This window comes from Octopus sinensis, linkage group LG12 (genome assembly GCF_006345805.1).
Source record: "Octopus sinensis linkage group LG12, ASM634580v1, whole genome shotgun sequence".
In the NCBI taxonomy this organism is placed as follows: domain Eukaryota; kingdom Metazoa; phylum Mollusca; class Cephalopoda; order Octopoda; family Octopodidae; genus Octopus; species Octopus sinensis.
Genome location: NC_043008.1, coordinates 54504255 through 54528751, shown reverse-complemented (window position 1 = coordinate 54528751; position 24497 = coordinate 54504255). Strand labels below are relative to the sequence as shown.

The 24497-nt window shown below is 40.4% G+C and overlaps 1 protein-coding gene and 1 non-coding gene across 2 annotated transcripts in view; both read left to right on the top strand.

Annotated features, from left to right (window-relative positions):
- Positions 1 to 3471: 3471 nt before the first annotated feature.
- Positions 3472 to 24497, top strand: part of LOC115218103 (leucine-rich repeat-containing protein 23-like) — a 46235-nt gene continuing 25209 nt past the window's right edge. The window contains exons 1-4 of the mRNA XM_029787890.2: positions 3472 to 4502; positions 10103 to 10212; positions 12209 to 12465; positions 23057 to 23187. Of these exons, the coding sequence (XP_029643750.1) occupies positions 4101 to 4502; positions 10103 to 10212; positions 12209 to 12465; positions 23057 to 23187 (900 nt within the window). The 5' untranslated portion in view covers positions 3472 to 4100. The remainder of the gene's footprint in view (positions 4503 to 10102; positions 10213 to 12208; positions 12466 to 23056; positions 23188 to 24497) is intronic.
- On the top strand, positions 8336 to 8408 carry Trnaa-agc. The gene has a single exon. It is a non-coding gene; the product is annotated as a tRNA-Ala (tRNA).

The window sequence follows — 24497 nt, the reverse complement described above, 5'->3', positions numbered from 1 at the left end:
CACCATCACCATCACCATCACCATCACCATCACCATCACCATCATCTGTTGCCATCACACACGATGATGAACGATGTGTGTGTGTGTGTGATGTGTGATTGTACATGTGTGAGTGTGAATGTGTATGTGTGTGGTTCAAATTTGCCTGTAAATGTACCCTATCATTCATACACACATATATATACACACATATGTATACTCTTTACTCTTTTACTTGTTTCAGTCATTTGACTGTGGCCATGCTGGAGCACTGCCTTTACTCGAGCAAATTAACCCCAGAATTTTTTCTTTGTAAGCCTACTACCTATTCTATTGGTTTCTTTTGCTGAACCGCTAGGTTACGGGGAGATAAACACACCAGCATAGGATAAACGCTGGCAACAACCTCGCTAGAATGTTTTTTCACGTGCCACCAGCACGAGTGCCAGTAAGGCGACACTGGTAATGATCACGTTCAAATGGTGCTTTTTACGTGCCACCAGCATGGAAGCCAGTTAGCCGCTCTAACAACGATCATGCTCGGATGGTGCTCTTAGCGCTCCATTAGCATGGATGTTCATGTGCTACTGGCACAAGTGCCGGTAAGGCAATGCTGGTAACGACCATGCTCGAATGGTGCCTTTTACGTGCCACCGGCATGGAAGCCTGTCAGCCGCTCTGGCAACCATCACGCACGGATGGTGCTCTTAGCGCTCCACTAGCACGGATGCCAGTCATCAAATTTGATTTCGATTTCACTTGCCTCTGTCAATATAATTAACATATGCACTGGTTCAATACCACTCCTTTATAATTAGTCAATTGGTTAAATATCTAACTAATTAATCATTTAGTTTGTTTTGTTTTTGTTAATCAAAACTCTTTCATTTCTACTTGCAACCTTTTCAATGACTATTGACTTCATTTATTATAGATGTGCATGTGTTAATTATAATGGCATACTATAATTATCAGGTTTAATATGAATGGGAGTAACTAAAGGATTTGCAGGAATAAAATTCTCAGCATCCCCCAACATATTTTATTTGGAAATAATAAACTTAATTCAATTAAAGCAAATAATATTACAAGACACAGCAAAATTTGTTTCAAACATGAATTTACATAAAGAATCTTGCAAACCAGATACAAAAATGAAGTATCCAGTTTTCATTAGCATTGAAATAGACAAAGATTAGATATTGTCCAAATAGAAAGAAATTTCCACAGCAAATTCCAATGTAGGCATAGGAGTGGCAGTGTGGTAAGTAGCTTGCTTACCAACCACATGGTTCAGGGTTCAGTCCCACTGCGTGGCACCTTGGGCAAGTGTCTTCTACTATAGCCTCAGGCCGACCAAAGCCTTGTGGGTGGATTTGGTAGACGGAAACTGAAAGAAGCCCATCGTATGTATGTAGATGTGTCTGCGTGTGTGTGTATGTGTATGTGTATGTTTGTGTGTCTGCGTGTGTGTGTATGTGTATGTTTGTGTGTCTGTGTTTGTCCCCTCAACATCGCTTGACAACCGATGCTGGTGTGCTTACGTCCCTGTAACTTAGTGGTACGGCAAAAGAGACAGATAGAATAAGTACTAGGCTCACAAAGAATAATTCATGTGGGCGATTTGCTCGACTAAAAGGCAGTGCTCCAGCATGGCCACAGTCAAATGACTGAAACAAGTAAAAGAGTAAAAGAGAGAGAGTAAGGAGTATGATTGTAATCTATGTTTTCACCTCAATAGACGTCATTGATTGGTTGAAATTGCAGAAATTGAAGTAAATAAAACAACAAATATCTTACAAACCATAGAATTTTCTCAATAAAGTCAAGAGAAAAAGATGTTTTATATACACATTCTACCAGTATACGAAGTTTAAAAGTATTTAGTTACTCTCTCTCTAACTCTTTTACTTGTTTCAGTCATTTGACTGCCGCCATGCTGGAGCACCGCCTTTAATCGAGCAACTCGACCCTGGGACTTATTCTTTTGTAAGCCCAGTACTTATTCTATCGGTCTCTTTTTGCCGAACCGCTAAGTAACGGGGACATAAACACACCACCATCAGTTGTCAAGCGATGTTAGGGGACAAACACAGACACACAAACGCATATATATATACATATATATACGATGGGCTTCTTTCAGTTTCCGTCTACCAAATCCACTCACAAGGCTTTGGTCGGCCCGGGGCTATAGTAGAAGACACTTCTCCAAGGTGCCACGCAGTGGGATTGAACCCGGAACCATGTGGTTGGTAAACAAGCTACTTACCACACAGTCACTCCTGCGCCTACGTGGAAATTACTTTTTAAAAAACTGCCGTTCAAACCGAAAAGATCCCTTCTGTTAAATCCCTTTACACACACACACACACACACACACACACACACACACACACACACACAATTATCTTCCTTAGTTGACAGAGCAACGTTATTTGGGAGGCCATTTTCTCGGTTGCTATGACAACCAATTAGACGCCAGCCAAGTCTTCCCCGACAGCATCGCCACGTGTCGTGTAACTTCCAGCATGTTGATTTTTGTCGAAACCTTCCAGCGACAGATGCCTATATTATACTTGACAGAAACTTATTTAATTACAGAAGTTCTCTATTTTTGTTAATTTACTGAACAATTCTGTAAGAAAGCTCCATATCAGCCTTTATCCTGTTCTCTCTCTCTCTCTCTTCAGCTGAATTTAGCAGTTTCAGTCACCGGGTTACAAACGTTTGACTTTATGTCACTTAAAAGTATGTTTTGTTTAGGGGAATTTAAAAAAAAAAAATGAAAGAAAAAGGAAAACAAGAAACACAAAACAACGTAGTTAGATTAATGAATATAATAATACTGTATACGTTGGTTAATATACCCACTCTGTTGACAATAACACTAGTGCCTGTATATTTCCCCTAACTTACGGCTTTTTGGACGGCCTATACATACATACATAATACATACATACATATACACACATATATACATACATACACACACACATACATACATACATATATACATCCATACATACATACATAATACATACATACATAATACATACATACATAATACATACAAACATACATACATATACATACACACATACATACATACATACATACATACATACATACATACATACATAATACATACATAATACATACATATATAATACATACATAATACATACATACATACACACATACATACATACATACATACATACATAATTACATACATTCATACATACATACATAATACATACATAATACATATATAATACATACATAATACATACATACATACACACATACATACATACATACATACATAATTACATACATTCATACATACATACATAATACATACATAATACATATATAATACATACATAATACATACATACATACACACATACATACATACATACATACATACATACATACATACATACACACATACATACATACATACATACATACATACATCATACATACATACATACATACATACATACATAATTACACACACACAGAGTGAGGGAAAGAAAGAAGAAGACAGTGGGAAAGGCGAATGAGTTAGGTAGAAATTAGGATGTTTTATACTAAATAACTTACATAATTTGGAAAATTTATTCGACAGAACATTTGACATACATACGCGTGCATACATACATACATTGCAGTAGGCCCGTCGTCAGACATTGGTGCTTGGGGTACTTCAGAATATTCTGGATGGGCACTAATTTGTAATAATGTGAAAGTGGAGTTTCGAAACTATAGTAATACGTGTATTACTATAGATCTGAAGGTGCACCATTGAATAGTAAAGGGGAAGTGCCGTCCAGTTACCAAGTTATCGACAGGTATACATTCAAACATTCACACACACATATAGTCGTTTTTATTTATTTTTTGTAATATATTAAAAGTATTCCCCCCATTTCTTAACAGGAGAAAGAAGCGGGTAGTTAAAATATACAAAGGAAAGAAAGAGAAAATAATATGAAAGTAACAATTTCTCTCGTAAGTTAGCTGTTGTGAAGAACTTTTGAAGGATTTGGTTGAAAGATTGAAAAGAAGGTTCGATTCTGCAGAGAAAGTAAACAAGTGATTATTTGGAAATGTCAGAAACGGAATTACAAGAAGTTGCGGACGGAGATGAAGCTAGCGAAAAAGTAAACCCGGTAGAAGTACCAGTAGCAAAGGAAAAATCAGAAATAATTGAAGAACCAGAAAGTACGTCGGAAGTATTAGACAAAGAAACCAGAATAAAGGAACCAGAAGTAGAAGAAGATTCAAAGGAACCAGAAGTAGATTCAAAAGAAACCGAAGAAGATTCAAAAGAAACAGTAGAAGATTCAAAAGGAACAGAAGAAATAAAAGGAACGGAAGAAGGAAAGATAGAATTAGATAGGTTGGAAGATTCTACAGATGTGGGAGACCAAAATGGAAAAATTAAAGAAGACGAGGTTGTAGAGCAGGTTGCCAAGCCAGTAGAAGAGGAAGAAGAGATCCTCGAAGAGGTAAATTAGTTTTAATTTAAAGTTTGTATTTTATTAATCCTAGTTTGACAGTTAAATTTGGGTTAATAAACCTATTTCTTTGTTACCCACAAGGGGCTAAACACAGAGGGGACAAACAAGGACAGACATAGGTATTAAGTCGATTACATCGACCCCAGTGCGTAACTGGTACTTAATTTATCGACCCCGAAAGGATGAAAGGCAAAGTCGACCTCGGCGGAATTTGAACTCACAACGTAACGCAGACGAAATACCGCTAAGCATTTCGCCCGGCGTGCTCACGTTTCTGCCAGCTCGCCGCCTTGTTTGGGTTAATAAACCAGGCATGGGTAACCTTTCTCAAGAAGCGGATCACGAGACATGGCTCATCCCCGGGTGGCTCGCACTACTAAAAAATTCAAGGTAATTTCTTGTTAGGCGTGTCATTCAGAAAGTCCTGCGGGTTGCAGTTTGCTCCTGACTGGAATAAGCTAAAAGGGGCGGAGGTAAGTAATACGGACATCACCCGTTTTCGGCGTAACCCTAACCCTAACCCTAATCCTAACCTTAATCCTAAACGCCGAAAACGAGTGGTGTGCATATTCTTTACCTTCGCCCTAAAAGGGATATATAAAAAAAATCCAATCGGAGAAAACTTTCTTCGAAGGATGATCCCCTGTCCGGAAGGTAAGAATTACCAGTGCCAGCCCTAAGATTGCTGGTGTCCCGGGCCAATTGATTTTCAGTACACTGAGTGAATTACCTTTTAGGGCCCTTCCAAGAATAATTAAGAATATTCTAAAGGAGTGAATATCGTCTCTGTTTTAGGCACAAGGCCAGCAATTTTGAAGTGAAGGTGTAGTTGAGGACATCGACTTCAATTGTAAATTATTTCTTTATTTTATTTATCGCGGGGTGGGCTGGGGGTGAAAAGCAAAGTTCGCCTCGGCGAAATTTGATCTCGGAATATAAAGGGCCTGAACAAGTTCCGTAAAGTATTTTTTTTTTAATGATGCTCTAACGTTTCTACTAGCTCGTAAAAACTGGAATTGTAGAAATGAAGTACCTATAATTTATTAAATGCTAGAACGAAATGTTCTGTTTTACTATTTATATATATATATTTTTTTCTCGATATTTCTAGATATGTCCCAAACCGTGCAACGCTTCCAAGCACATTAGCACCTCGGGTAAATTGCCCGAGTAAGGAAGTACCTTTAGCTGGCTCTGTTCAACTCACCTCTCTGCATGGCCCACAAACATACTTTAGAAATTATTTAGCAACGGTGGTCAAAGTGGGGGCTTTCAAAGTTACCATGTGTGATTCCCGAAATGTTATTGAGTTCCAGAGCTATTTTCCTTAAAACAGCTTTAGGCAATCTTTCGTCTCTAGTAGACATTTCCGTCGATTTCCGTAAAAATTTTTTTTTTTTACATATGGGGCTTGCGGGAACTTTTGAAGTAATGAGAGCGAAAGAGACTAAGAGAAAGCGATTGTATGACGAGGGAAGTTCTTTTGAAGTTACCGTGCATGGCAAGCATTGATGTACATGTGTGTGTGTGTTTGATGGGGTGTGGGAGACAGACAGTATGTTGTGTAAGTGAAGTGCTTCTGTTAGTGTGTGTGAAGAGACAGAGTAATGTGTGAAAGAGAGAGATAACTGAAATTTTTTACTCGGTGTATGTGTATATGTATGTATATTACTTCAAAAGTTCCCGCCAGCCCATATGTAAAAAAAAAAAAGAAGTTTTTTACGGAAATCGACGGAAAGGTCTACTAGAGACGAAAGATCGTCCAGCTTTAAATACGCTACCGGTTTGTTTCCTCCTAACTTTCTGAAAAACTGGATAACTTTTTAATGAAATTTACTACAAGTACGGAATTTATATGTGGTGTATGTCAGTATATATTGTGCGTGCGACTGCCAGTTTTTTTTTCCACGTTAAATTCCGATATAACCGTAGTAGTCTACACCATCTGAAAGGTATTCATAGAAAATTTCATTAAAAAATATTCGTTTTTCAGAAAGTTATAAGGAAATGAAGTCGAGGAAGGGGCACACATGTGTAGGTATGCTTACATACGTATGCGCGCACACACACATAATTGCAGGCGTGGCTTTGTGGTAAGAAGCTTGCTGCCCTACCGCATGGTTCTGGGTTCAGTCTACTGCCTGGCACCTTGGGCAAGTGGGTACTACTTAAGGACAGTGGTCCCGGTGCGCGCACTCGCGTACTTGCGCATCCGCACTAGCTAGTCATGACTAGTCGATCCTTACTTTGTGTTTTTGTGTTTTATTTACTTTACTCTTTTACTCGTTTCGGTCATTTGACTGCGGCCATGCTGGAGCACCGCCCTTAATCGAGCAACTCTACCCCGGTACTTATTCTTTGTAAGCCCATTACTTATTCTATCGGTCTCTTTTTGCTGAACCGCTAAGTGACGGGGGCATAAACACACCAGCATCGGTTGTCAAGCAATGATAGGGGGACAAACACAGACACACAAACACACACGCACATATATACATGTACATATATACGACGAGCTTCTTTCAGTTTCCGTCTACCAAATCCACTCACAAGGCTTTGGTCGGCCCGGGGCTATAGCAGAAGACACTTGCCCAAGATGCCACGCAGTGGGACTGAACCCGGAACCATGTGGTTGGTAAGCAAGCTACTTAACACACAGCCACTGTGTAAAAAAATTATTTGTATTTTATTTACTTTGATTTATGGGGAGAAGGTTCAAAAATTTTTTTTGAAAAAAAGGGAAAAGAAAAGAATCGTGTGAATTCCTCTTTATGTTTATGTTTTCCAGTTTCAGCTCTTGAGCTGTGGCCATGCTGGGGCACCGCCAAATTCGTAAAACATTTTCTGAAAATTCCAAAAAATAAAAAAAGCTATTCGGGATATATATGGGATGCGTAAACCAGAATTTCACCGACCCCCTAGTTCTTGACAGGGGCTTTATGTTTTCGACCTTGAAAGGATGACTTGCGAAGCTGACCTCGGTGGGATTCGAACTGAGAATGTAAAGAGAATTAACTCTTTTACTTCAGTCATTTGACTGTGGCCATGCTGGAGCACCGCCTTTAGTCGAGAAAATCGACCCCGGGACTTATTCTTTGTAAGCCCATTACTTATTCTATCGGTCTCTTTTTGCCGAACCGCTAAGTTACGGGGACGTAAACACACCAGCATCGGTTATCAAGCAATGCTAGGGGGACAAACACAGACACAGAAACATACACATATATATACATATATATGACGGGCTTCTTTCAGTTTCCGTCTACCAAATCCACTCACAAGGCTTTGGTCGGCCCGAGGCTATAGTAGAAGACACTTGCCCAAGGTGCCACGCAGTGGAACTGAAATGTTAAAAATAATAATAATTTATGTCTTCCTAGTGAAATTAGCGATTGTAAAATATGAAATATTTAATCGAAAACCTCTAAAAGGAATATTCACTTTGTTCTACTGTATTTCAAAGCCCCTATATATTTTTTATAGGGCCATAGGTCATTGAATTGAATCTTTTAACGTAAGATTTTGATTTTGGAGTTTCTCGGCCTGCTAGAAATAGCAGCGAAATTTCATTTAACCGATAACCATCCACCTTAAAACAGATATGACACATTAGATTAATGTAGTTCTATAATTAGTGAATAAGAAAATACGATCATGGAACTGGTACGGGGTTTATTTGTGGTCAAACAACAACGGCTGCTATTTCTACAGGTTCTTTAGCCTGCTACTTCTATATTCCATTTATTTTACTTTCACTATAAGCATACGTGACTATGAACATAGTGTTTATATAACGATAACTAGCACCGTAAAATTGTAGAGGGGAATTAGCTCAGATGGTAGAGCGCTCGCTTAGCATGCGAGAGGTACCGGGATCGATGCCCGGATTCTCCAGCTCGATTTTTTTTTCCTTCTTTTCTATTTGTTCAAATTTAATTATTGGCGAACTTTGGTTTAAAAACTGAAAACAAAATTGTTTAAAATCCAATGCTAATAAAACTACCCGATAGGTTGTGTGAGCATGAAATTGTTTTTTAAAGTATTCACAGTCGTGTTTCGAAGTATTCCTCATGGGATGAATCCAAAAAGACGGTCAGGCTCAGAAAGTGAAAATTCGATTGAAGACAGGATGGCCACGGTTGGAATGCTTTTGGCGGAATTGATTTACGTACCCCATATAATACCTCGTAATTTTTTTTTTTTTTTTTTGCAATTTTCTGAAAGATTTTGTGAATTTGTGTTCTACACACGGGAATAAATACAAGTACGACAAAAAATTGTTTTGTTTTAAATTTTTACCCACCCACCCCAATAAAATAAAATAAAAAAGTTATGAGGGATTATATGAGGTGCTCAAAACATTGATGTTTTTTCTTTTCTTTCTTTGTTTTTTCTTTGTCTTTCTTTTGCAATTATATATGTATCATAGGCGCAGGAGTGGCTGCGTGGTAAGTAGCTTGTTTACCAACCACATGGTTCCGGGTTCAGTCCCACTGCGTGGCATCTTGGGCAAGTGTCTTCTGCTATAGGTCTTGTGAGTGGATTTGGTAGACGGAAACTGAAAGAAGCTTGTCGTATATATGTATATATATATATATATATATGTGTGTGTGTGTGTGTGTGTGTGTGTTTGTCCTCCTAGCATTGCTTGACAACCGATGCTGGTGTGTTTATGTCCCCGTCACTTAGCGGTTCGGCAAAAAGAGACCGATAGAATAAGTACTGGGCTTACAAAGACTAAGTCCTGGGGTCGATTTGCTCGACTAAAGGCGGTGCTCCAGCATGGCCGCAGTCAAATAAATGACCGAAACAAGTAAAAGAGGAAAGAGGAATAATAATGATAATCCTTTCTAATTTAGGTACAAAGCCTGGAAATTGTGGGGAGGTGGATAGTCGATCACATCAACCCCAGTACTTGACTGGTGCTTAATTTATCAACCCCAAAAGGATGAATAACAAAGTGGAATTCGGTGGAATTTGATCTCAGAACACAATGACTGATGAAATGCTGCTAGGCATATTCCCCGATGTGCTAACGATTCTGCCAGCTTGCAGAATAATAATAATGATGATGATGATGATGATGATCATCATCATCGTTTAATGTCCGCTTTCCATGCTGGCATGGGTTGGACGGTTCAACTAGGGTCTGGGAAGCCAGAAGGCTGCACCAGGCCCAGTCTGATCTGGCAGTGTTTCTACAGCTGGATGGCCTTCCTAACGCCAACCACTCCGTGAGTGTAGTGGGCGCTTTTTACGTGCCAGACGAGGCTGGCAAACGGCCACGATCGGATGGTGCTTTTTACGTGCCACTGACACGGAGACCAGACGAGGCTGGCAAATGATCGGATGGTGCTTTTTATATGCCACCGACACGGAGACCAGACGAGGCTGGCAACGGCCACGATCGGATGGTGCTTTTTACATGCCATCGGCACGGAGGCCAGTCAAGGCGGCGCTGGCTACGGCCACGTTTGGATAGTTCTCTTACATGCCACCGGCACTGGTATCACAGCTACAAATTCCATTGATGTTGATCGGTTACGGTAATAATAATAATGATTTCTACCATTTGCTATCTTTTATAGGTACCAGATAATATTTTGTCAGAAGAAGTAATTAAAGAAGGGATCTCTTTACTACGGAGAATAGGAAATGGTCTGGCTTATTCCTTCATTAAACTTGATCTCAGTAATAGGTAAGTTGTTTCATATAAGCACCAACATAATAATGTTTTACTAAATTCTTTAATTCCAAAATTAATTGAAAAGAAGGCAGTGTATTTCAACAGAAATAGGGTAACCATCCTTCCATCCATCCATCTTCCCTGTCCACTATTCCTGAGAGGGTTATTGGGATAGAACCCTCTGGCACTTCCACCATGGGACCCTCTCAAAAGCAGCTGTTATTAGACTTCCTGGCAGGATTTCCAAGCACGACTTGCTTGCTTGCTATGTATGTATGTATGTATGTATGTATGTGTGTATGTGTGTGTGTGTGTGTGTGTGTGTGTGTGTGTATGTATGTATGTATGTATGTATGTATGTATGTATGTGCATGAGGACATCCAGTACAAGTTGTTACATGGGGTTTGGGGTGGGCTAAGGCGTTGGTCAGTTTATGTCAGATGTGACACGAGAAAATCCTTCTGTGCAAAGCGCTTGCTAAACAAGTTAAAATGCCAAGATGCCGGAATGCTTTGGTATTTCTCTAATGGGAAGAACTTTGGTCAGATCCAAAAGGTAAACTGAAGGAACGACAAATGGTTATGCAGAGACCAGAATGAGGTTTCAGTTTTTGAGATATCTTTGTCCATGAACAAACAGACCAACAAATACGACTGAAAACAATACCTCCGCCTTCATTAAGGCGGAGGTAATAAGTGAAAAGAAAGTTATATGTACTCTGTTTATATATATACTAGCAGTATCGCCCGGCGTTGCTCGGGTTTGTAAGGGAAATAACTATATAAGCATTTTTAGAGAGTTACTTCCCTTATAGATGCCAATTCGGGCTTTCTTAGCCATTTCTGTTTTGGTGTCTTCAAGCCATGAAGTCGTTGTTCTAAAAGAACGCTGGTCTCCTTGACAACGCATTACGACGTTGATTTCTTTACACTCCCTTCCCCACAGCTTCACGAGGGAGGGAAGAGGGAGAAGCAAACAGGTTCAGGTGTGACCAAGGACGCCAACTCCGCCGCCATCGACACACGAAAAATTATGCATTAAAATGGAATAAAAAATGATGTTAAACTATTTTTAAAATCGTAGACTCATCGTAGACGCGCGCTAATAGCCAGACGGGCTCCATATTAATCACGACTATAAGATACCCGAATTTGGTTAAACTGCACCGCAAGGGAGGAGTTAGGAATCTAAATCGAAGGGGACAGACACTCACACAACTACAGTTTTATATATATAGATATCATCATCATCATCATCATCATGATTTTGCTTGCTTGTTCGCTCGCTCATGGATAGATAGATAGATAAAAAGATATAGATAGATAGATACCAAAAGTTATCTTTTAATAGGTTAGGTTGCAAGGTGCCTTACTTTAAGGCTTCTGCTAATTTGCTGCTTTGAAGCTGTTAACACAGGTGTATGCACTTGATACATTAGGCAAGAGGGTCGAGTGATGTGAAGCAAACAGAATGACCAGGGGAAACAGGACAAAACAATTTATATCATGATTGGCTGTGTGGTAAGTAGCTTGCTAACCAACCACATGATTCCAGGTTCAGTCCCACTGCGTGGCATCTTGGGCAAGTGTCTTCTGCTATAGCCGAGGGCCGACCAATGCCTTGTGAGTGGATTTGGTAGACGGAAACTGAAAGAAGCCTGTCGTATATATTTATATATATATATATATGTGTGTGTGTTTGTGTGTCTGTGTCTGTCCCCCTAGCATTACTTGACAACCGATGCTGGTGTGTTTACGTCCCCGTCACTTAGCGGTTCGGCAAAAAGAGACCGATAGAATAAGTACTGGGCTTACAAAGAATAAGTCCCGGGGTCGATTTGCTTGACTAAAGGCGGTGCTCCAGCATGGCCGCAGTCAAATGACTGAAACGAGTAAAAGAGTAAAAGAGTAAACAATAATTCTGTCTCTTTCTCAGAGAAGCAGTAAATAAAATTCTGTCTTTTTTCCTTCTCTTTCTCTTCATTTTTTTTTTTTTTTTTTTGACCAGGAAGATAACCGATATTTCAATCCTGGAGAGATATGTTCATCTGAGAATTGTTAATGTAAGCAACAACTATTTGACTGATCTAAAGGCCTTCAACACATTAACGGATTTGTTGCAGCTGACCGCCAACAAAAACCGCATTGCCAGCATAATGCTTGAGCCGTGTCCCTTTCTGCAATATATCTCCATCAACAACAACAGGATAAAGGATGTCTCTGAAGGAATTTCGCACCCACTTATTAGATACATAGACCTTAGCAGTAAGTATAATTCGTGTTGTATTATTTCTGTGATGACTGGGGTTCAGTCCCACTGCACAGCACCTTGGGCAACTGTGATCTACTATAGCTCTGGGTTGATCAATGCCTTGTGAATGAATTTACTCAATGAAAACTATATGTTGTTCATTGTGTGTGTGTGTGTCTGTCTATCTATCTATCTATCTATCTATCTATCTATCTATCTATCTGTGTGTATGTGTGTGTGTGTATGCATATATATATATATATATATATATATGCACAATGAGATACTTTTATCTACAGGCTGAAACAGCTGTAAGATCCATTTTATGTGTATTGTTTTTATGGTATTATCTTACTTACTGATGTATATTGTTTTATTCTGTTGAATTTGGATGTTCCTATTTAAGTAGTTAATAAATAATATGAATTGGTAATATCTGTAAGTCGATGATTGAAACGAATCTGTTTCCTCCATTTTCTTATTTGTATTATATATATATATATATATATATATATATATAAAACATCCACTACACTCACGGAGTGGTTGGTGTTAGGAAGGACATCCAGCTGTAGAAACACTTCCAAATCAGACTAGAGCCTGGTGCAGCTCCCATGGCTTACCAGACCCTGGTCAAACCGTCCAACCCATACTAGCATGGAAAACAGACATTAAATGATGATGATGATGATGATGATGATATATATCACCTGGATCAGCCAAGCTGTCAGGTGCGAGTCAGTTCCACTGGCCACAACATTTGTTCTATTCCCCTTGTACTCTTGCTATTCCCCTTTTATGTTGTTCCAAAATCATCTTCTCACCTGATTGTGCATATATATCATCATCATTGTCATCGTCGTCATCATTTAATATCCAATTTCATAATTTCTTATCTTAACCTGCAACAGCAACAGCAAGTGGAAGCGCAATGGCCCAGTGGTTAGGGCAGCGGACTCGCGGTCGGAGGATCGCGGTTTCGATTCCTAGACCGGGCGTTGTGTGTGTTTATTGAGCGAAAACACCTAAAGCTCCATGAGGCTCTGGCAGGGGGTGGTGGCAACCCCTGTTGTACTCTTATACTACAACTTTCTCTCACTCTTTCTTCCTGTTTCTTGTCTCCGACTTCCTACGCAACCGCTGAGCCTGGATGCGCATTCGTCCATCTGTCGATGCTCTCGGTGTCGGGGGTTGACCTGCTTTCTCTTCTGCGGGTCTTACGAATAGCAAAGGACCACGTTTTGGACTTCTCCCATCTTGCGAGCTCTGGGACGAAGACCGTTCGCTCAACAGCAACAGCAACAGCAGCAGCAGCAGCAACAACAGCAACAGCAACAACAAAAGAAACATTAAAAAAAGTGTAATTGGAAACAGTGGTCTTGACTGTATCTTTGTTATAAGATGTGAGTGAGTGAGTGTTGATTGACTTGGGGAAACAATAGCATGAGTCATAAGGTAGACGTGTATGAACATAGAGGAGAAACATATATGTATTGTATGTATTTGTGTCTGTGTGTGTGTGTGTGTATCATCATCATCGTCATCATCGTTTAACGTCTGTTTTCCATGCTAACATGGGTTGGACGGTTCAACTGGGGTCTAGGAAGCCAGGAGGCTGCACCAGGCTCCAGTCTGATCTGGCAGTGTTTCTACAGCTGGATGCCCTTCCTAACGCCAACCACTCCGTGAGTGTAGTGGGTGCTTTTATGTGCCAGATGAGGCTGGCAAACAGCCACGATCGGATGGTGCTTTTTACGTGTCACTGGCACGGAGGCCAGTCGGGGCGGCGCTGGCAATGGCCACGTTCGGATGGTTCTCTTACGTGCCACCGGCACTGGTATCACTGCTACAATTTCCATTGATGTTGATTGAAAATGGAAAATATATATGTGTGTATATATGTATTATATGTGCATGTGTTTGTGTGTGTGTGTGTGTGTGTGTGTGTGTGTACTCTTACTCTTTTACTTGTTTCGGTCATTTGACTGTGGTCATGCTAGAGCACCACCTTTAGTCAAGCAAATCGACCCCAGGACTTATTCTTTGTAAGCCTAGTACTATCAGTCTCTTTTGCCGAACCGCTAAGTTACGGGGATGTAACCACAACAGCATCGGTTGTCAAGCGATGTTGGAGGGACAAACACAGACACACACGTCCCTTCCAGGTGGGGAACCTATATGCCAAGGAAACCGGGAAACCGGCCCTTATGAGCCAGCAGAAAACATGCCCAGCTCATACAAGTTGTGTGTGGTGTGTGTGTGTGTGTGTCTATCTATCTATCTATCTATCTGTCTATCGTGTGTGTGTTGTGTGTGTATGTATGCATATATATATATATATAATATATTATATATATATATATATAATACCCACTACACTCACGGAGTGGTTGGCGTTAGGAAGCACGATGGGCTTCTTTCAGTTTCCATCTACCAAATCCACTCACAAGGCTTTGGTCAGCCTGAGGCTATAGTAGAAGACACTTGCCCAAGGTTCCCAATGTGGTTGGTAAGCAAGCTACTTACCACACAGCCACTCCTGAATGCAGTCGAGACATGAAGACAATTTGGAAGCCTGCTATGCAGTAAAGTTTTGTGATTAACTGGGCAAAAATCTAAAAGAAACTTATGAAATACTCCAGACTGGCCATGGATAGACTTGTATGAGCTGGGCATGTTTTCTGCTGGCACAAGAGGCCTGGCAAAGTAAGTCCACTGGGAAGCTCATGATGCCCTTTTGACAGCAAGGGTACCATCATCTACGTCCACTTTTTGTTTGTTCCTTCTTGAGCCATGCCTGGCTCATAAGGGCCGGTTTCCTTGGCTTATAGGTTCCCCACCTGGAAGGGATGCTGGTCCGTCACAGGTGAGCTGCAAGATGCAGGAGGAAAGAATGAGAGAAAGTTGTGGCGAAAGAGTCAGCAGAAGTTTGCCATTACCTTCCTGCCGGAGCCACGTGGAGCTTAGGTGTTTCGCTCATAAACACACACATCACCCGGTCTGAGATTCAAACCCGCAATCCCTCGATTGTGAGTCCGCTGCTCTAACCACTAGGCCATGTGCCTCCACATCTACGTCCACTGTGTTCCTTCTGGCCAGATGCTCAACAAAGAGTACTTTCTGAAAGTTTTGTGGAAGTTCCGAAAAAGATTTTATCGTAAAAGTTCAGGCACAGGAGTGTGTGTGTGGTAAGTAGCTTGCTTACCAACCACATGGTTACGGGTTCAGTCCCACTGCATGGCACCTTGGGCAAGTGTATTCTACTATAGCCTCGGGCCGACCAAAGCCTTGTGAGTGGATTTGGTAGAACGGAAACTGAAAAGAAGCCTGTCGTATATATTATATATATATATGCATGTGTGTGTTTGTGTGTCTGTGTTTGTCCCCCTAGCACATCGCTTCAAACAACCGTTGCTGGTGGTTTTGTCCCCGTTACTTAGCGGTTCGGCAAAGAGACCGATAGAATAAGTACTGGGCTTACAAACGAATAAGTCCCGGGGTCGAGTTGCTCGATTAAAGGCGGTGCTGCAGCATGGCCGCAGTCAAATGACTGAAACAAGTAAAAGAGTAAAGAGAGAGAGAGAGCTCTTCCACTCGGGTCAATGGCACCTGTCCCAGGACAATACACCAGTCCACAATTCCATCTCAGTAGCCAACTACTTGAAAGAGATGGACATCAAAATTGTCCCCTATCTCCCCTACGGTCTTGACCCTCGTTCAGCTTCTCCTTTAGGTTGAGGAACGACTAAATAGTTGTTCCCCAAGTTCTTCAATTTGGAGGACTTCCGTAGGAACTTTATGGAATGGCTGGCGTGCCACATTCAGCGATCGCATTGGAGTCAGAGGATCTTGCTTTGAAGGAGACGAGAGATTTGTACTTCGTTGAAATTAATAGATATTTCTCCTGGAAAAAGCCTCAAAACTTCTGGAATGCACTTTGTAAATATATATATATATATATATATATATATATATGTGTGTGTGTGTATGTGTGTTTGTGTGTGTGTGTGTGTCTGTGTGTGATAAAGAACACACACATGTACACTCTTAAGCACATAAACACACACACACAGACACGCATATACACACACATATACACATTTTTTTCATGACATTTCGTAGTTTTTATTCTTGGCAAGGGTTATCAACATTTGTTATTTGTGTCATTATAGAAAGTCAGAAGTGAGGTGTGTGTGTGTGTGCATGTGTGTGGGTGTGGGTGTGGGTGTGGTAGGGGGTGGGCTATAGGATTGTCTTCAGATTAAAAAAGGAAAAAAAAGAACAGCAAACCCCAAAAAAAAAAAGAAAAACATAAAATGAAATGAAACAAAAGTAAAAAAAAAAACATAAGGGCCTAACCTTTTGTGGGGAACAATAAACAGTGTCAAAAGCAACAATAGCAGCAATTCAAAGATAGTTTTCTGTATTCTGGAAGAAATTTGAGAGAACATTGGGATAGAGAGAAGGAACATTTTCATGTAGTGAGAATAAAGGAGATTACGCATAAGACAAACACACACACACACACACACACACATGCATACACACATGCACACTCACAAACACACGCATACACACACACACACATGCGCACACACATGCATGCATATATGCACTCTCTCTCACACACACACACATCCTCTCAATATCTCCTCTCGCTTTCGTTCTCTCTCACACACACACACATACACACATCCGGCTGCCCCTTCATTCATCCATCCATCCATCCATACATACATACATACATGTGTACATACATACATACATGCACACATCTAGTACACATGTACATACATACATACATACATACATACATACATACGTACATGTGTACATACATACATCCGTTGTACACATGTACATACATACATATGCTATATGTTTAATATTCATGGGAGAAGAGGAGGAGGAAGAAAGAGAAGAAGAAGAAGAGGAGAAAGAAATAGAAGAAGAAAAAGACAAAGAAAAAGTAGAAGAAGAGGGAGAAGAAGAAGAAGAGGAAGAAGAAGAAGAAGAAGAAGAAGAGGAAGAGGAAAAGGAAGAAGAAGAGGAAAAGGAAGCGGAAGAGGAAAATGAAGGAGAGGGAGAAGAAGAAGAAGAAGAAGAGGGAGAAGAAGAAGAGGGAGAGGAAGAAGAAGAAGAAGAAGAGGAAGAAGAAGAGGGAGAGGAAGAAGAAGAAGAAGAAGAACAACAACAACAACAAACAACAATAACAACAACAACAACAACAAACAACAACAACAAGGCAGTGTTGAGTTGGTTTAATATTTTTTGAAATTTGAGTCACTCAAATATTTGAATCATCTTTTGAGAGGAAATGATTAACGTTTCATAAGTATTAAATGACAATATCTTTTTTTTTTTCTCCTGTTCCTGGGTTTGTCTTTTACGTCTTGCTTTTTTTTTTTTTTTTACTCTTATTATTATTCTTTTATTTTGAAACTTATTTCCTTCTGCTGGAACGTTCCTTCATTTCTTGTTGTTATGAAAACAGTCGGTGATTGCTCTTCTGCTCTCCATTGCAATGTCTCTGTGTTTTATACCCTGACATTAAATGCAGACTGTATAAGTAACTAATAAATGGTCGTTATTATTCGGCCATTACCACCACCACCACCACCACTGCCACTGCCACTACCAGCACCAGCACCAGCACCAGCACCACCACTACCACCACCACCACCACCACCACTGCCACTACCACCATTACCACTGGTGCTGCCACCACCACCACCACCACCACCGCTACCACTACCACCACCACCACCACTGCCACCACCACCACTACCACCACCACCACCACCAGCATCACCACCACCGCCACCGCCACCACCACCACCACCACCACCACCACCACCCCACCATTTCACCCACAACCAATATATATATATATATATATATATCTGTATATATATATCTTATATATATATAAGGTATGCATAAGTGGACTGGCTACATCCCATGTAGAGGCCACGGGTTATAGTCTCACTTGTCCTACCTGGTCTTCTCACGCACAGCATACTTCCAAAGGTCTCAGTCTCTAGTCATTTCCTCGGTGAGACCTAAAGTTCGAAGGTCGTGCTTCAAAAATGGTAAGACAACAAACGAAAGAAAGAGACCTCAATATTATGTAAATAGAGGAATTTATCTGTAAATGTAATATGTGACAATTATTCGGTAGCTATGATAAAACTCCAAGTTTCGGATGCTGAGGTGGAAATCCATGCCGCCATCTCTTCAGTTATCCGTCTATATATGACGTTCTTGCATGCAAGCACACACGCACACATCTATATACGTACATCGGTCAATCACAGTAATTTCCCTTTGTATAACGGTCATTTTTTGTAGCATTTTTCTGATGGCCGGATAACTGAAGAGATGGCGGCGTGGATTTCCACCTTCACATCCGAAACTCAGAGCTTTTATCATGGCTACTGAATAATTGTCAAATTTACAGATAAATTCCTCTTTTTACATAATATCGAGGTCTCTTTCTTTCTTTTGTTGTTTTACTATTTTTATCAATATATATCATCATCATCATCATCATCATTTAGCATCCGTTTTCCATGCTAGCATGGGTTAGACAGTTCAACTGGAGTCTGGGAAGCCAGAAGGCTGCACCAGGCCCAGTCTGATCTGGCAAAGTTTCTACGGCTGGATGCCCTTCCTAACACCAACCACTCCGTGAGTGTAGTGGGTGCTTTTTACGTGCCACCGGCACAGGTGCCAGACGGGGCTGGCAAACGGCTATGGTCAGATGATTCTTTTTACATGCCACCGGTACGGGGGCCAGGTGAGGCTGGGAACAGCCACGATCAGATGGTGCTTTTTATGTGCCACCGGCACAGGGGCCAGGCGAGGTTGGCAACGGCCACGATCGGATGGTGCTTTTTACTTGCCATTGGCACGATGTATGTGTGTGTTATCGTTTCCTTGCCTTGATGTTGTGTGGTAATTGTAAACAAGTGTCCCTGTCATGCAAGTGGTACCCTTCATTTCCAATCTTCCATGAAAACATGTCTGGTCATGGGATGATATATACCTTACTGGGAAACAGGTGAGGGTTGGCATCAGAAAGGGCATTTGACTGTAGGATATCTGCCTCAGCTAATTCCATCCAACCCATGCCAGCATAGAAAAGTGGATGTTTAAACAATACTGCTGCTGCAGATGAGGTTGATGATGATGATGATGATTGTATAGCCTTTCTCGCAGAGAACCTCCTTATCTTGTTCCCTCACATACATTCTTTCTCTTTGTCTTATTTATTTCCGTCTCACATACCATTTCTGTCTCTGTCTCTTTCTCTCTCTCTCTCTCTATATCTCCATCAGATCTGTCTTTAACCTGTTCCTTTCTCTCTGTCTCTCTCTCTCTGTCTTTCTCTCTCTCTCTCTCTATCTTTCTCTCTGTCTTTCTCTCTCTCTCTTTCTGTCTTTCTCTCTCTCTCTCTCTGTCTTTCTCTCTCTCTCTCTGTCTTTCTCTGTCTTTCTCTCTCTGTCTCGGTCTCTGTCTCTGTCTCTGTCTCTGTCTCTCTTTCTGTCTTTCTCTCTCTCTCTCTGTCTTTCTCTCTCTCTCTGTCTTTCTCTCTCTGTCTCGGTCTCTGTCTCTGTCTCTGTCTCTGTTTCTGTCTGTCTCTGTCTGTCTGTCTGTCTCTCTCTCTCTCTCTCCCTTTCTCTCTCTCTATATATATATATACACACACACACACACACATATATATATATATATTTTATATATATATGTATATATATCTCATATCTCTCTCTCCCTCCGTCAGATTTTCTGTCTCTAATCCTGTTCCTTTCTCCCCAATCACTCTGCCTTTCTATCCTTTGCACATTTTTTTCATTCTCTCACTCATTCTCCCTCACATTATATCCCCTTTCTCTCCTTGTGCTCATCCTTTCTCTCCTCCTCTCTCACTATAACAAAATAATACATAAAGAATAACCATATTTGATTATAAACCATGACTCATTACTCTACCATTAATCAAATAAAACTGCCCCTACCATTTCTGGTTTCACTGGCATATTTTTTATTCCTTTTCTTTTTTCTCTTGATTTTGCCATAAATATTTTTTAAACTCTCTAACAATATATAACTCTAGCTATGTACCTACATAACTACCCTACATTTCCATTTACTTATCATTCTACCTGCCCTACTCACCTATCTCCCTACCTACCTACCTACCTGCCTACCTATCTACCTACACACACACACACACACAGATATGAGTATACGCATCGTATATATGTCTATATGCATGTATATATGTATATATATAAGGCGGCAAGCTGGCAGAAACGTTAGCACGCCGGGCGAAATGCGTAGCTGTATTTCGTCTGCCGTTACGTTCTGAGTTCAAATTCCGCCGAGGTCTACTTTGCCTTTCATCCTTTCGGGGTCGATTAAATAAGTACCAGTTACGCACTGGGGTCGATACAATCGACTTAATCCCTTTGTCTGTCCTTGTTTGTCCCCTCTATGTTTAGCCCCTTGTGGGTAGTAAAGAAATATATATATGTATATGGCAAAAATACGTCACGATATATATATATGTTAAACTGATTGTATTATTAAATTAATATCAATTTTTTCACCCTCATTTATGAATATATATATATATATATATAAACTTAGATAAAACTTAGATATGTTTCGACCAAAGATTGGTCCAGGCCATGTCTAACTTAATAGCACCACCTGATAGGATTATCTAAATCCTGTTTAAGTCAAGTTTTGTTTATGGTCCATTCAAGTAGTGAGTTTTTGTTGGGTGAGTTGTATCCAATTATGGGTGGCTTATCTGGTATTCCTTGAAGGAATCTATCCAGACTCCGTTTAAAGTTGATGGGATCCTTTTCCTCTTTGATCTCTTTCGGGACAATGTTAAATAGGGCAGGGCCTGTTGAGGAAAAGAAATTATGTTGCAGTGTACATATATATATATATAGGCGCACGAGTGGCTGTGTGGTAAGTTGATTGCTTACCAACCACATTTGATTTTTTACATTTTGAGTTCAAATTCCACCGTGGCCATCTTTGCCTTTTATCCTTTTGGAGTTGATAAAATATGCACCAGTTGAGCACTCGGGTTGATGTAAGTGACTTAACTCTTTTCATGAAGTTGCAGGCCCTGTGCCAAAATTTGAAACCAATATTTCGAACATGTTAGTGTAAGACAACCTAAGTTGGCAAGCTGGCGGAGTTGTTAGCATGCCAGGCAAAATGCTTAGCAGCATTTCATCCATCATTTATGTTGTGAGTTCAAATTCTACCAGAGTCAACTTTGTTTTTGTTCTTTTAGGGTTGGTAAATAAGTCCCAGTTGAGCACTGGGGTTGATGTAATTGACTTAACCCCTCTCCTCAAAATCTGCCGGCCCTGCACCAAAATTTGAAACTAGTATTACATGTGGTGAGCTGGCAGAATCATTAGCACACTGGACAAAATGCTTGGCAGTATTTTGTCCATCTTTTAGGTTCTGAGTTCAAATTCTGCCAAGGTCAACTTTGCCTTTCATTCTTTTCAGGTCAGTAAAATAAGTACCATTTGAACACTGGGGTCGATGTAACTGACTTATCCCCACTCTCAAAATTTGCTGGCCTTGTGCCAAAATCTGAAACCAATATTTACTTGCTATTTATAGCTTTATGTGCTTTGAGATCCACTGTTCCAAAAGCCAGTTATTAATGATGTTGTTTTCCTGTTCTACTGCAGTGTCATCATCACTTAGTAAATGAACAGCAATGTCACGATTTAACAATTGTCCTATAGTGAAGGAACGTGGTTTAGTGGTTAGGGTATTTAGCTCATGACCATAAGGACAGGAGTTCAATTCCCAGCAATGCACTGTGTCCTTTAGAAAGATACTTTATTTGACATTGCTCCAGTCCATTCAGCCGGCAAAAAGGGGTTGTTCATCTATTTCAAAGGGCCTGCATTGTTACACTCTGTCTCACACTGAATCTCCCTGAGAACTATGTTAAGGTTACACATGTCTGTGGAGCGCTCAGCCACTTGCTGTATATTTATTTCATGAGCAGGCTGTTGTTGTAATTGACAGAGTGCTATTTTAGTGCCTTTGTTGTTGTAATTGACAGAGTGCTATTTTAGTGCCTTTGTTGTTGTAATTGACAGAGTGCTATTTTAGCACCTTTGTTGTTGTAATTGACAGTGCTATTTTAGTGTCTTTGTTGTTGTAATTGACAGAGTGCTATTTTAGTGCCTTTGTTGTTGTAATTGACAGAGTGCTATTCTAGTGCCTTTGTTGTTGTAATTGACAGAGTGCTATTTTAGTGCCTTTGTTGTTGTAATTGACAGAGTGCTATTCTAGTGCCTTTGTTGTTGTAATTGACAGAGTGATATTTTAGTGCCTTTGTTGTTGTAATTGACAGAGTGCTATTTTAGTGCCTTTGTTGTTGTAATTGACAGAGTGCTATTTTAGTGCCTTTGTTGTTGTAATTGACAGTGCTATTTTAGTGCCTTTGTTGTTGTAATTGACAGAGTGCTATTTTAGTACCTTGTGTTACAGGAATCTGAAAATTTTGCTTTTCTTTGACTTTTCCTTTTTTTCTTGGCTTCATTTCAGACAATAAAATCAAAGAACTGCCACCATTCGATGGATCAGAATTCCAGCATCTTACCGTTCTCAAAATTGAAGGAAATAGAATTGAAAACATTGAGACATTCAATATACCAAATCTGAAAATACTGCATCTTGTAAGCCATTGTTTCTTAATCTTTGCTCTTTGGCACCCCGCTCCCCAGTATTTGACTGGTCCATTATTTTATGGACTCTTCAAGGTTGGAAAGCAAGGCTGATATCAACAAGAGTTCAACTCGGAATGTGAAGAGTTTGAAGAAGTACCACAAGGTATTTTTTTCCCCCAATGCTCTAACAATTCTGTTAGTCACCTTAATGATGATGATGGTGATGGTGGTGGTACTGGTGGTAGTAGTGGTGGTGGTGATGATGATGATTAATAATAATATAATAATAATAATAATAATAATAATAATAATAATAATAATAATAATAATACTAATAATAATAATGATTTCATTTATTTGCCACAAGGACAAAGGATGAGGGGAACAATACCAAGACAGACATAAAATGTTGGGGTTTACATATAATGAAATGATAAAATGATTATATGAAAAAATTGTAATGGTGAAACTTAAAGAAGTCAATGAGAGCTCTACCAAACAGGGATGTATCTGTCCTCATGCCTTTCAGCTTTGTCCACCAAACAACCTCTTTTGTCACAGCCACCAGACAAAAGTAAACTGCCTTGCCTGCTTAATGGAAAGAAGGCAGTGGGGCAATCATCACTAAAAACTTGGCTGATAGATGGATCTGTCCCACATGTGACAGCAGCTGTTTGACATAACCCCTCAAGTCAGCAATGCTTGGATACTGAATGAGTGCATGCAGAATGGTTTTGTTACTCTGTGTGCACCTTGGACAAGCCTGTCTGACAGCAAATCCATGCCTACAGGGTTTATCTCGAACTGGTATCGCCCCCCCCCCCCAAGCCAAGGACATCCGGAAATTATCCATGATAGTCCCTGATGGGAAAGTCCTCTGGAACAGACTAGCCAGTTTGTTTTCATCATTGTTCAGAGTCTCCCCAAGAACATCGTTGCACTTCCCTACCACTGATCCTGTATAAATTTCTAAAACAGAACATCCACTGATCCCTTTACTTGACTGGTAGAGGGTTGTGAGTACCTGACGACATTCTAGGTGCTGGGTGCCAAGTCTTGGTCTTTTCTTCACCCAGGATTGCAGCTCCGTCAAGGAGACAAGGTGTGTAAAAACAAGCCTCACAAATGGAGCCCACACATGCTCACTGTACAGAAATCGTAGCAGGAGCTGTAACCTTGGAGCATGTTTGCACATTAAGTGCCATGGTATACCTAATCTGCCACCCAGAGGATGCTAGCAACAGACTGATTACCTGACCATTAGAACACATCCCTTCCACAAGAGTTTAGATAAGAGACACTCCAACCTGGTCAAGCAG